Here is a 15,012-nt window from a genome sequence, read left to right on the forward strand (position 1 = left end):
TTCTCTGGAAGCTACATCAGAGACGCTAGCGATGGGATGAAGTCCGGCTGAAATCCACCCAATCATGTTCTCATCACCAGGAATCCTGGTTTTTATGGCTGCCATGTTGTTGTCATCGTATTTGAGACGTCCATCTTCCGTTTGATGATTATGTATTTTTTGTAATTGTTGTTGTATTGTCATGTTTATTTTCACCTGCCAAGGAACTACAGACGCTCCTTAGCTTGCAGCAGCCGCTGGTGCAGCTATGAAGCTGTGCATTGCCGCGTTAAATCAACAAAAACCCTCAATGAAGAAATGTGTGATTTCCCTTCTGCCAGCAGGGGGCAGTGTGACTGAGCGGCCTGTCGTCAGACCTCATCAGAAATGAGGTTTGGTTCAGGTCAGATGATGTAAACCAGAGTTTCAAGGTGTTTTTTATTTTTAAGCTCTGCAGCCAAACCACCATTTCAAACCAATAATGTGTTTAAAATGGTCAAAGAAAATCTTAATCACATTGCCGGGGTGAAGCCAGCCGCATGGCGAGGCCGACCTGTGATCTCACCCCCGGTGCTGAGTGAACTGAACCAGGTCCTGGTTCTCATCAAGTCTGCTCAGCTCTCTCTGGCTCGTTGTTGTCGTTGCTCCAGTCCTTGATTGTGTATGACTGGAAAAAGGAGGACGTGGACTTTGAGTTCAGGGTTTTCAACACAACTCGTGCTGTCACGGTTAATCGTAGGAATTGCTAGTTAATGACGGAAATCTGGAAATTCTGACGTTCCAGAGTGGAATTCACTTGAGTGAGTAATTAGAATCTTTTTGTCATTTGAAACTGATGAGAAACTTTGGTGTTTATGTATAAATTAGTCACGGAGCAAAAGGAAAGAATGCGCCGCGACAACATGTGACTGCTAAACGAACGTGGCCAAGCTAACGTTCGCTAACTCCTGGATTTATGCAGGGGGGAAATGTCTGATGAGCTCAACTCATCTACTTGTGAGTGCTTGAAAGGCAAAATAACCTTCTTGGAGAGAACAACAGGATGCAAACATGAGTCAGTACATTAATCTGATTACATTCTTCCTCTACGGAGGAGCGGTGCCTCCTTCTCCTTCAGAGGGAGGACATTTTTCCTTGTAACACATCAACATTTGGGTGGTGTGGTGGGTTGGAGTGTCCCTGAAGAGGGGGATTCTGTAGTGGTGGAGGAGAACAGGCTGAACCTTCCATCCATCATTCATTTTCTGTACCGCTGATCTGTTAAGGGCTGCAGGGTGGTGGGGGGTGGAGTCTATCCCAGCTGTCATAGGGTGAGAGGCGGGGTTCACCCTGGACGGGTCACCAGTCCATCACAGGGCCATCGGGAGCAATCGGGTTCAGTATCTTGCTCAAGGACACTTGGACTTGGTCACCAGGGGAAGTGGGGATCTTTTTGGGTATTGAAGTATAAATAAATGAAGAAATATGCCATCCCATACAAATGTTCCTGTGTGATGGTGATAAAATGATATTATTGATATTATAATAAACATGATGAAGTGGATGAACAATCTAAAATAAAGACCTTGGTCAAACTCAGTCCAAAGCCGGACGAGGAGGCGGTATTTCTGTCAGGCTGCTCTGCAGACGAGGACCCCAGCAGGTGAAGGATGCTTCACCCTGGGTGGGGGTTCAAACCTCTGGGGTCATTTAAAGGTCACCGCAAGAAGACCTGAGGGTTCTGGAGGGTTCATTAAAAGCAGATCTGATAAATAGGAACTACAAAGACAGTAGCAGGGTCTTAATGCAGGGGCTTCAAATTGGTTATTTGAGTTTTGCTGTGACTGCAACTAAGAAATCTTTTCGTCAGGAAGTCCAGAGCGTAGAGCATCGCAGCCGTCAAACGTGCAGGCGATAAAAGCGCCAGTGCCTCTGTGGCGGCCCGGGAGCGGAATGGTGGTCCTGCCGTAACGTCCCTAAGATGATGAAATACTTTAATACGTGGTTCTAAACTAAGATGTGGACCAAAGATGTTTCCGCTGATTCGCTTTAAGAGTTTGCAGTTTTCCGTTCAGCTTCTCTCTCTGAGCTCCAGGACCAGTCACTCGGAGCTCAGGTTGTCCTGGTGGAGCTGGAGAAGCTTCGCTGCCATCCACGCCCGGATATCGAGAACCAAGTTTAAAACGGACATCAAACGTCAATCACGAGTTCCTAGAAAAGGAACTCGGAATGTTGAGCAGTTCCCAAAATCTCATTTCCATGGCTGCGTAGCGGCTAAGAGGCCCTGCAGCCTGGAGCTTCCTGCCACTGTCCTCCCACTGACGTTGCTCTCCAGGATCCAGTGTTGCGCCACCACTTTCCGTGAGCTGTTATTACATGCAGAGGTTTATAATCTTTGTGATTATAATTCAATACTACAATCACTTTCACCATCTGGGAAGCCAGAGTGTCCATCTGCTTCACGGCTAGCAGTCACACAGAAGGAATGAAAACCTTCATGTGAGTGAGACTGGAGGAATGTGAGAGCATGCAAATGAGACGCGTCCTCAAGACCCGCTCACGGGGGTCCATCTGCAGCTCGCGTGCACAGCGATGGGTCTTCCTGTCACACAGGAATCAGACAGTGTTGTTGTAACTGTGCAGGACTGTTTCATAAGAGTTATCATTAGTAAAAGATGTCACATATGGACATTCCACGGATGCCTCAGCGTTCAGGGAATATGTGTGTGTTGCAATACCAATATGTCTTCTTGTAATTGCAACGATGACGTGGAGAGTATTTTTATCTCAAGGTAACATCTGTCTTTCATTCTGGGGAGGATGATAATGCTGTAGTTTGGTTTGGGAAGATTTATTGGTTCTGTGTTGTAATATTAGCTCATGAATGCCCTGGTGTGTGATTATCTTGACTTGTTTAGAGGCTCCTTAGGAGACGACTACTCTCTGGGTGGTGCATTCCTGTCAGCTCTGGTGCTGTGCTAAACATGGGTGCTAAACATGCAGATTTCTGCTGCCAGTTCCTCAGAATCAAAGACTGCTTTGGTGAGCCGACATTGTGCAGATGCTCAAGAACCCAGCGGGGACAGAAATCCACGCAAGAAAAGACACAGAGATGCGTTTTCCTTCTCAAGGAACTGGTGCATCCTGGGTTATGAATAACATTTTCAAAGGTGACGTCCCCATCGTACCTTGTTACAACTACAGCTAGCATGCTAATCAAAGGTGGTGTTTACTTTGAATTTTGTTTAGAATTTGCTCATTGAAGTTCTTAATCCGGGTCTGGCGGTCATGGATCTGTGTTTGCGGCTGTCATTGTCATCATTCTGATGGTCACAAGACTGAATCTGGTCAACCGGCAGGTGGAAGCGAGTACAGATGACCAAAGTTCTCATGTGAGCAATAAACAACATGCAGTTTTTAGAGTGAGTGTTGATAAAGAGCATTTATTTGTATCTTATCCTTGAACAAAGTAATTGCCAAGCTGCTTTACACCAAAAAATGTAAACGCTGGTCTGTGAACTGCATGAAACCGGCAGAGTACTGCATCAGCACCTGTTGACTACTGTAGGGGTCAGAGGTCAAGATGATTGGGGTAGCAGCCAGGAGGTGAACGAGTGCAGCAATACTGGAAATTTCCACAATGGAATTCTCCACATCGAACATATTGAACAGCTAAAAGTAAAAAAGCAATACTTCAGATACTCACATACTGCAGTAGACATGATGGGTGGTAAAACCTGACATTCCTGGAAGTACTCCTGCTGAGGAACATGTACTTTCCTCTGATTTCTATTACATTATTAGTCGTTCATATCAAGTTCAAGTACTTTTATTTTTTTATTTGTATTTAACAGCAGTTTTGGAGTGAATGTACTGACTCCATTTCTGCTAAACATGCATATATATATATCAATGCTGATATATATATATAAAAATATATATATAAATTGACCGTAGGTATGAATGTGAGTGTGAATGGTTGTTCGTCTCTGTATGTTGGCCCTGCGATGGACTGGTGACCTGTCCAGGGTGAACCCTGCCTCTCACCCGTAGATGCTGGGATAGGCTCCAGCCCCCCCGCGACCCTAACTTAAGCGGAAGATGACGATGGATATATATATATATATATGTATGTATATATATATATATATATATATATATATATATATGTGTGTGTGTGTGTATATATATGTATATATATATGTATATATGTGTATATATATGTATATATGTATATATATATGTGTATATGTATATGTGTATATATATGTATATATGTATGTATATATATGTATATATATACATACATATATACATATATATATAATATAAAACGTGTAGATTTTGACACGTTTATTTTCCTTATTTTCCTTCTGTATATTCTTGTCTATTCTTGACTGATGGTTAATATGTAACAGTGCCATGACCTGAATTTAATTCTATGACTTTTATTAATTAGTATCTTTTTATTGCTTCGTTAAGGCGTGGACTCGAACCGTGATGAGGTCAAGTTGCCCTCCACAAAGACAAAGATCACCACCGAGGTCCGTGAACAGTGACACACACACGAAAACAAACCTGACCACTGAACAGTGGAGGAAAAAGTACCAATGACATTTACTATGAAAGCAGGAAAGTCTCAGCCGCTCCCCTCCGCGCTCTTCATCCAGCGGCTCAGGTTAGAATTGAAAGAACCCCGCAGTTTCCGAGACGTTCCACCTCAACCGCGGTCTCTGACGGACACCAGTGAGAAGCCAATCCCCTCCCCTCTTGAACGTCATCAAACCGTCCAACCAATAGACTGCGAGGAGGGGCGGGACGCAACTGTCATAGACACGTGTACCGGGAAGTAGGAAGTAAATACTCAGGAGTAGAAGTGGAACTGGAAGCAAGTGAGTAGACCGGAGAATATCGCTGAAAGACTTTCAAACTGAACCGAAGGTCGCCTTAAACATCGCTGGATGAGTCCAGGTCACGTGACTGTATCAGGAGAAGGCGTTTGAACGAAATAATAGCGGTCACATTTATGATAGACGGCGACCAGGTAGCCTTGGTAGGTTTGAATTTACAGGTGCAACGTTAGCTTGGTCACGTGTGTGTGTGTGTGTGTGTGTGTGTGTGTGTATGTGTGTGTGTGTGTGTGTGTGTGTGTGTGTGTGTGTGTGTGTGAGAGAGAGAGAGAGAGAGAGAGAGAGAAAGAAAGTTGTGCTCCACATTGCAGCAAAGCCACATGTGTCCAGTTTATCCAGCCAACATGAGTGAAAAGTAACAAACGTTTACTCCGTGTGTGTGTGGAAGTGGCAGGAGTCTCACACACATACACACTCACGAATATGAATGTGCAATTTTACTTTGGAAAATAGATCCTGTATTCATGAGCCAAATATCAACATGTCATTGAGAGTGAAGCTGTCAGTAGTGGAGGCCTTGTGAAAGCTGCTGACTGCTGCTTGACGGTGAAGAATCCCTGCATGTTGGGGTGAATAATCCCTGTATGTTGGGGTGAATAATCCCTGCATGTTGGGGTGAAGAATCCCTGCACGTTGGGGTGAATAATCCCTGCATGTTGGGGTGAAGAATCCCTGCATGTTGGGGTGAATAATCCCTGCATGTTGGGGTGAAGAATCCCTGCATGTTGGGGTGAATAATCCCTGCATGTTGGGGTGAAGAATCCCTGTATGTTGGGGTGAATCGTCCCTGCATGTTGGGGTGAATCATCCCGGCATGTTGGGGTGAAGAATCCCTGCATGTTGGGGTGAATAATCCCTGCATGTTAGGGTGAATCGTCCCGGCATGTTGGGGTGAAGAATCCCTGCATGTTGGGGTGAATAATCCCTGCATGTTGGGGTGAATCATCCCTGCACATTGGGGTGAAGAATCCCTGCATGTTGGGGTGAATCATCCCTGCATGTTGGGGTGAATAATCCCTGCATGTTGGGGTGAATAATCCCTGCATGTTGGGGTGAATAATCCCTACATGTTGGGGTGAAGAATCCCTGCATGTTGGGGTGAATAATCCCCGCATGTTGGGGTGAAGAATCCCTGCATGTTGGGGTGAATAATCCCTGCATGTTGGGGTGAAGAATCCCTGTATGTTGGGGTGAATCGTCCCTGCATGTTGGGGTGAATAATCCCTGCATGTTGGGGTGAAGAATCCCTGTATGTTGGGGTGAATAATCCCTGCATGTTGGGGTGAATCTTCCCTGCATGTTGGGGTGAATCATCCCTGCATGTTGGGGTGAAGAATCCCTGTATGTTGGGGTGAATCGTCCCTGCATGTTGGGGTGAATAATCCCTGCATGTTGGGGTGAAGAATCCCTGTATGTTGGGGTGAATCATCCCTGCATGTTGGGGTGAATCTTCCCGGCATGTTGGGGTGAATCATCCCTGCATGTTGGGGTGAATCATCCCTGCATGTTGGGGTGTATAATCCTTGCATGTTGGGGTGAATAATCCTTGCATGTTGGGGTGAATAATCCCTGCATGTTGGGGTGAATCATCCCTGCACGTTGGGGTGAAGAATCCCTGCATGTTGGGGTGAATCATCCCTGCATGTTGGGGTGAATAATCCTTGCATGTTGGGGTGAATCATCCCGGCATGTTGGGGTGTATAATCCTTGCATGTTGGGGTGAATCATCCCTGCATGTTGGGGTGAATCATCCCTGCATGTTGGGGTGAATCTTCCCGGCATGTTGGGGTGAATCATCCCTGCATGTTGGGGTGAATCATCCCTGCATGTTGGGGTGTATAATCCTTGCATGTTGGGGTGAATAATCCTTGCATGTTGGGGTGAATCATCCCTGCATGTTGGGGTGAATCATCCCTGCATGTTGGGGGGAATCATCCCTGCATGTTGGGGTGAATAATCCTTGCATGTTGGGGTGAATAATCCCTGCATGTTGGGGTGAATAATCCCTGCATGTTGGGGAGAGTAATCCTTGCATGTTGGGGTGAAGAATCCCTGCATGTTGGGGTGAATCGTCCCTGCATGTTGGGGTGAATCATCCCTGCATGTTGGGGTGAATCATCCCTGCATGTTTGGGTGTATAATCCTTGCATGTTGGGGTGAATAATCCTTGCATGTTAGGGTGAATCATCCCAGCATGTTGGGGTGAATCATCCCTGCATGTTGGGGTGAATCATCCCTGCATGTTGGGGTGAGTAATCCTTGCATGTTGGGGTGAATAATCCTTGCATGTTGGGATGAATCATCCCTGCATGTTGGGGTGAATCATCCTTGCATGTTGGGGGAATCATCCCTGCATGTTGGGGTGTATAATCCTTGCATGTTGGGGTGAATAATCCTTGCATGTTGGGGTGAATCATCCCTGCATGTTGGGGTGAATCATCCTTGCATGTTGGGGTGAATAATCCCTGCATGTTGGGGTGAATAATCCTTGCATGTTGGGGTGAATAATCCCTGCATGTTGGGGTGAAGAATCCCTGTATGTTGGGGTGAATCATCCCTGCACATTGGGGTGAAGAATCCCTGCATGTTGGGGTGAATCATCCCTGCATGTTGGGGTGAATAATCCCTGCATGTTGGGGTGAATAATCCCTGCATGTTGGGGTGAATAATCCCTACATGTTGGGGTGAAGAATCCCTGCATGTTGGGGTGAATAATCCCCGCATGTTGGGGTGAAGAATCCCTGCATGTTGGGGTGAATAATCCCTGCATGTTGGGGTGAAGAATCCCTGTATGTTGGGGTGAATCGTCCCTGCATGTTGGGGTGAAGAATCCCTGCATGTTGGGGTGAATAATCCCTGCATGTTGGGGTGAAGAATCCCTGTATGTTGGGGTGAATCGTCCCTGCATGTTGGGGTGAATCATCCCGGCATGTTGGGGTGAAGAATCCCTGCATGTTGGGGTGAATAATCCCTGCATGTTAGGGTGAATCGTCCCGGCATGTTGGGGTGAAGAATCCCTGCATGTTGGGGTGAATAATCCCTGCATGTTGGGGTGAATCATCCCTGCACATTGGGGTGAAGAATCCCTGCATGTTGGGGTGAATCATCCCTGCATGTTGGGGTGAATAATCCCTGCATGTTGGGGTGAATAATCCCTGCATGTTGGGGTGAATAATCCCTACATGTTGGGGTGAAGAATCCCTGCATGTTGGGGTGAATAATCCCCGCATGTTGGGGTGAAGAATCCCTGCATGTTGGGGTGAATAATCCCTGCATGTTGGGGTGAAGAATCCCTGTATGTTGGGGTGAATCGTCCCTGCATGTTGGGGTGAATAATCCCTGCATGTTGGGGTGAAGAATCCCTGTATGTTGGGGTGAATAATCCCTGCATGTTGGGGTGAATCTTCCCTGCATGTTGGGGTGAATCATCCCTGCATGTTGGGGTGAAGAATCCCTGTATGTTGGGGTGAATCGTCCCTGCATGTTGGGGTGAATAATCCCTGCATGTTGGGGTGAAGAATCCCTGTATGTTGGGGTGAATCATCCCTGCATGTTGGGGTGAATCTTCCCGGCATGTTGGGGTGAATCATCCCTGCATGTTGGGGTGAATCATCCCTGCATGTTGGGGTGTATAATCCTTGCATGTTGGGGTGAATAATCCTTGCATGTTGGGGTGAATAATCCCTGCATGTTGGGGTGAATCATCCCTGCACGTTGGGGTGAAGAATCCCTGCATGTTGGGGTGAATCATCCCTGCATGTTGGGGTGAATAATCCTTGCATGTTGGGGTGAATCATCCCGGCATGTTGGGGTGTATAATCCTTGCATGTTGGGGTGAATCATCCCTGCATGTTGGGGTGAATCATCCCTGCATGTTGGGGTGAATCTTCCCGGCATGTTGGGGTGAATCATCCCTGCATGTTGGGGTGAATCATCCCTGCATGTTGGGGTGTATAATCCTTGCATGTTGGGGTGAATAATCCTTGCATGTTGGGGTGAATCATCCCTGCATGTTGGGGTGAATCATCCCTGCATGTTGGGGGGAATCATCCCTGCATGTTGGGGTGAATAATCCTTGCATGTTGGGGTGAATAATCCCTGCATGTTGGGGTGAATAATCCCTGCATGTTGGGGAGAGTAATCCTTGCATGTTGGGGTGAAGAATCCCTGCATGTTGGGGTGAATCGTCCCTGCATGTTGGGGTGAATCATCCCTGCATGTTGGGGTGAATCATCCCTGCATGTTTGGGTGTATAATCCTTGCATGTTGGGGTGAATAATCCTTGCATGTTAGGGTGAATCATCCCAGCATGTTGGGGTGAATCATCCCTGCATGTTGGGGTGAATCATCCCTGCATGTTGGGGTGAGTAATCCTTGCATGTTGGGGTGAATAATCCTTGCATGTTGGGATGAATCATCCCTGCATGTTGGGGTGAATCATCCTTGCATGTTGGGGGGAATCATCCCTGCATGTTGGGGTGTATAATCCTTGCATGTTGGGGTGAATAATCCTTGCATGTTGGGGTGAATCATCCCTGCATGTTGGGGTGAATCATCCTTGCATGTTGGGGTGAATAATCCCTGCATGTTGGGGTGAATAATCCTTGCATGTTGGGGTGAATAATCCCTGCATGTTGGGGTGAAGAATCCCTGTATGTTGGGGTGAATCATCCCTGCATGTTGGGGTGAATCATCCCTGCATGTTGGGGTGAAGAATCCCTGCATGTTGGGGTGAAGAATCCCTGCATGTTGGGGTGAATCATCCCGGCATGTTGGGGTGAATAATCCTTGCATGTTGGGGTGAATAATCCTTGCATGTTGGGGTGAATCATCCCTGCATGTTGGGGTGAATCATCCCTGCATGTTGGGGTGAATCATCCCTGCATGTTGGGGTGAATAATCCCTGCATGTTGGGGTGAATAATCCTTGCATGTTGGGGTGAAGAATCCCTGCATGTTGGGGTGAATAATCCCTGCATGTTGGGGTGAATAATCCTTGCATGTTGGGGTGAATAATCCTTGCATGTTGGTGTGAATAATCCCTGCATGTTGGGGTGAAGAATCGCTGCATGTTTTTGAACCGTGTGCGCTCATGGACGTGTCGTCTGATGGCTCCATGAGCGCGGCCGCTGCAGGTCACACTGGTAAATATGCCCTGGAGGCTAAGCACACACGTCATGGGACAACAAACAAGTCGACCGATAATCATTATTAATGAATCAAGCTGTTCAGCGACTGCTCTTTTTTTCTCATTTCGAAGCTAAAAGAGACTGGCGCCTAACAGCAGCTAAACTGTCCAAAAGTGACTGTTAACAGTCTCTCAAGCTGATCAAGGTTCAGTAAATCCACGTCTTCCTCCTCCTCCTGCACGATCAGAAATCAACCAGCACTTTGATTGGAGATGAAAGCAAAGTAACAATGACCCTCTGGTTTGGTATTGGTTCAGAATCAGCTGGCACGTTCAGTTGAACCAGAAAGCATGCACACGCCCGCGCCAGTTTAGCATTAGTTGGTCCTCTGGTTAGTTTATTCTGAGCTTTAATCCAAGTGTTTGTGGGTCAGCGATCAGACAGCTGGATTGAGAAGACATGGATTATAACAGACGATGTACCTGGGAGTTTGTAAACAGATGTTTTTGACAGCTTGCCGTTGTGAGCCATCAGTAGCTATTCGCCTCAAGCTAAGTATACGTGGGTGGCTCTTCCCGGGGTCACAAAGAAGTACTTGAAACTCATAAAACACTTTTTGGGGTAAAAGTTTCACCAAACACTAACTATAATCATACTGACTAACCTGAGACATTAAGAATCAAGAAATATGAGAATTATCAAATTTGACTGAAACTTTTGGGTTCTTCGGTCAAAAGACTAAAACTTAATCAAAGCCGGCTTAGAAAGCCTGAAAAGACACATTAGGACTCACTTTACAGTAACTGACTGAAATCACTACGGCAACGGAGCTCATCAACTGAAACTAGACTAGTTTTCTCTGACCACGACTACAAACTGAGACTTCTCATCATCTAAAAGTTAACAAAATTTACAGAGTTACTAACAGAGTTACAAACAGAGTTACTAACAGAGTTCTACAATTCTACAATTTCATTTAGCAGACGCTTTTGTCCAAAGCGATGTACAACACAAGCAAGAATTCAGAGTTACTAACAGGGTTACAAACAGTTACAAACAGAGTTACTAACAGAGTTACAAACGGTTACAAACAGAGTTACTAACAGAGTTACAAACAGTTACAAACAGAGTTACTAACAGAGTTACAAACAGAGTTACTAACAGAGTTACTAACAGAGTTACTAACAGTGGCTTCAGGATCTACCGACTGAGACATGATGAGTCATGCAGTTCCAGCAGATGAAAAGAAAACTGTCCAGGATATTAAAATGCTGTGCAAATAGGATTCGACTCGTATTTGTTCTGGGCTGTGACAAACACAAGGGTGTGTGTCAGACTATAACCTGAGACTTTGGAGGAAGACGTGGAGTGAAGTGTTGATGAAGTGCATTATTCAGATAGTTAAGTTGCTTGTTGTCATGCCTGCTCAGTGCTGAAGGGTTCCAGTTGTTCTGCATCTCTCATTATCGGTAACATCTCTTACATTTGTTAAAAAAAAACAGTCATGGAAGAGATGGCTCTAGTCTAGCTTCTCTGTACTGTGTCCAGGTCTGGTGCCATGCTGGAGGGCTGTTCCCCTGTGACCCAGGCGCTGCTGGGGACCATGTTCACCTGGGGCCTGACCGCTGCCGGCGCCGCCCTGGTGTTCGTCTTCTCAAGCCGGCAGGTAGATATTCCTGGAGGCCAACCCAGAAGTTAGCATCAGCAGAGGTTCCCTCTTCCAGAGGCTCAAGGGAGTTTTGCTGTGTCGCAGAAAATGTGGTCTGCCACCAACAAAAGTTTATGAGACCCAGGTTTTGTTCAAGCTAATCTGGAAACAATTTACAAGAAAATTAGATCAGTAATGGTTAACCGTAACTAAATCTTAGGTAACAGTTAGAAATGCTTATTCAACTGTTAAGTGTTAGTAATGCTTTGTGAAAGTCAAGTCATGTGTCTAGTAATTATTAACCAATCGTGTTCAGCGTAGGTGCGCTCGTTCGAAGCTGAAGTTGGATGACTTCGCACTCCATTTTGCGTTCAGTGGTGGTGTGCGCTGACGGATTTTATTCCATTGGGGGGAAAAAAAAGTTCTGATATCTTCAGTTTTGGTTGACAACAGACCTCATTTCAGGCATTTAACCAAAAAATGCTGACTTACTCAGGTGCTGGCGTTCTTATGCTGCTCCTCTGGGAATGAGACAAACAGACCAAGATGGATTCATGCGAGCTGCCTTGCTGCGGGCTCACGTTTCTCCGGCTGCAGACGGTGTTGCAGCACATTACATCAAACCTGTGTTGACACCAGCGTTTTGCTAGATGTTGTTATTGCTAACCTTGGGACTCCAGGGACGCGTTGCATGTTTCCCTTTAAATCAACACCATGAGTTTCACTGGTGTTGCACTGGAAGATGTGAAGAGGATACTGAACTGACTTGAACACAATTTCTCTTCTTATCTCCCCTTTTTTCCAGAAACGCATCTTAGATGGAAGCTTAGGATTTGCTGCTGGGGTGAGTCGGTCTCCTCTCTAACTCAACCACACTCCCAGAACGCTCCGATCCTGAGATATGATGAGTGGCTGACTGTTTGAGTGCGACAGGCAACACAAAGCCCCACAGTCCCAGATGATACATTACTGCCCCCAAGGCTCAGCTACATGTTCCCCAGCTTTGTTGGCCTTATCATATTGAGAGAAGAATTCAGAAGACGGCCCCAGGACGCCACTATCTGACGCTTTCAAGTACAGCTTTTGATTTCCTGCAGGGGTTCTTCTTCACAGCTGGTATTTGTCAAGTGTTTGAGGGGAGAAGGTCGCTAGGAAATCTCACCTGGCAGAGGGTTGTGGAGGCTTTACCTGCCATTACAGTACAACTAGAGTTTTTTTTAATGTTTCTAAAAGTCATCTTAGGTTGTATCTCTCCTGGGGGTTAGCAGAGCTGCAGAGCTTTTATTCTGACAGTATAGAGGTCAGGAGCTGGAATGTTGGTTTGAATTCATGAAGCTTATTTATCATTTTCTTTCCTACTTCTCCTGAGTTGCTTGTTCACCAGCATCAGGCCTGATCATTAACATTGATTTGTTTTCTGAATTTTAACCCTTTAAATGTCTGTTTTTTGTGTAACTGTAGTGCTGCGCGCACACACACACACACACACACACACACACACACACACACACACACACACACACACAGGGTTCTAACTATCCATTATTTTAGTAATCCAGTACTGTACTGAATGTGTGTTCATACTCTAAAGGTCACGGCGCTCAGCTGAACCTCGGTGTGGGCGCTAAACTATTGATACCATCTGTCTGATTCTAAAGGGCTTTCTTGGCGTGATACAACTTTTTATAGTGATTTACTTTAATGAGGAGCTAATTTTTCCCACTTGTCCTTGGAGATGGTCGGCGTTGGTCAGGAGCTGGTGGACTGACCAGTGGAAGCTCTAGCAGAACCTTCTTTTCAGTGTTTGTTCCAAATTGTGCTCCAGTCTGGCTTCCAGCACTGTAGGAGCTTGGCTTCAGACATAATGCAGGGAAGGTTTTATGTTCCTAAGAACGTATGAAGCGCTCTGCACCTGCAGCCCAGGACTGATGGATGGAGGCACTCTGCTGCTGCTGGAAGTGACCCAGTCAATTCTGAAGTTGGTGAATGTCGGCTGCACACCGTTAACAGCTGTCCTCCTAACCGATGCGGCACCCCTGAGACCTGCCAGAGCCAAGTGGCTTTTATGTTGAACAAATTCAACTATTCAACCATTTAAGTGCACAAGGAGAAACCCTGGAGGGGGCAGTGTGAGGATGGAAGGAAGAGGGCAGTGGATCAGCTCTCCCTTGGTGCCATTTTTAAAGAAGCCCTGGATTGCTTTTTGACTCCTGGAAGAGGGTGAAGGAAGGTCAACCAGGTTCTGCAGTGGGAGTCACTTAGAACAGAGGCAGGCAGGCATCGTTCCACAGCACTCAGTGGTGCTGTTCTTCACTCCTGGATGGTGGGCAGCAGAAACTCTTGTTGAAACCCTTCCTTCCTGTCAGTGACTCCATGATGTTCCTGGCTGAGTGAGGGCTTGGAACCCATATGATAGCAATTCATCGCAACACTGACTCAAAAACTGCTTTTTAAAACACGCCCATCACCAGGAAACGCTGCCTGAACCTGATAAATCCCCCTGTTCTAAATGAACCTGCATTGCAGAGGCCAATTAGCATAATTCATAGCCTCAAAATGATAGATTAAGTGTAGAGGTGCTTAATTCATGAAGAAGGCCCAGAAGGAGAACTCTGAAATCGAGCTCCTGCTCTCCGAATATACAACGAAAACATTATTTAGTGGTGGAGTTTGACAATTTGAGAAAGTCAAAGAATCATGAAACTCACTTTGTGCCTCAGCTGTGAGAGTGTGTGTGTGTGTGTGTGTCCTCACGGCAGTCTTGTGTGTGTAAGACGCTCTGTAAGAAATACAAAGAAATGGTTGGACATGAAACGGAATGCTCATGACCGCCGTCAGAGCAAGGCGCGATATGACAGTAACGGGGGCGTCTGGTGCAGCGCGACAACAGCAGTTAAAAACCTCTCACCCTCTGTTACCCCAGAGGGGCCCCAGGTTGGGGGCCTGGAGGCAAGCAGCGCTGATCATGTAGAAGTTTAGTCATGTTGCACACCAGATTACACAGAACAAACTCACCAAGCACATTAATGGTCCAGTCGCCAGAGCTCGACAGCCTCACCGAGCGCGGGTTCGGTGCTGTCGGTTGCGGTTAGTTGGCCACCTTTGTTTGTGACCGGGACTTAGTGACTGCAGCTGAGTTCTACTGGTTCTGATGCTTTGTGTCAATCACCCGAATTGAGCAGCAGGTTCCTGAGATATCGCCCAGTGCAGGGCTGCGGTCTCAGACGTGGATTTGTAGACATTTGTCTCTGTGCAGGAAGCTGCATCTTCACCCTCCTCCATCCTGGTTACACAGCTGGGAGGACAGCGTTTGACGCCAGGAGGCTCAAATGTGTGCTCACACAGCCCAGGTGACCGTCAGGCTGAGC

General features: G+C 46.4%; 1 protein-coding gene across 2 annotated transcripts in view; it reads left to right on the top strand.

The window, feature by feature from the left end:
* The first annotated feature begins 4,744 nt into the window (after nt 1-4,744).
* Nucleotides 4,745-15,012, top strand: part of slc39a11 (solute carrier family 39, member 11) — a 118,826-nt gene continuing 108,558 nt past the window's right edge. Inside the window, exons 1-3 of one of the 2 annotated variants that reach the window (XM_086195752.1) lie at nt 4,745-4,850; nt 11,545-11,662; nt 12,450-12,488. In XM_086195752.1, coding sequence (XP_086051878.1) covers nt 11,555-11,662; nt 12,450-12,488 — 147 coding nt within the window. In that variant the 5' untranslated portion in view covers nt 4,745-4,850; nt 11,545-11,554. Of the gene's footprint in view, nt 5,012-11,544; nt 11,663-12,449; nt 12,489-15,012 lie in introns of both variants that reach the window. The other variant, XM_086195753.1, reaches the window with a different exon arrangement.

This window comes from Aulostomus chinensis, chromosome 23, assembly GCF_037954235.1.
Source record: "Aulostomus chinensis isolate RoL2024-O1b breed Wild chromosome 23, RoL_Achi_v1.0, whole genome shotgun sequence".
In the NCBI taxonomy this organism is placed as follows: Eukaryota; Metazoa; Chordata; class Actinopteri; order Syngnathiformes; family Aulostomidae; genus Aulostomus; species Aulostomus chinensis.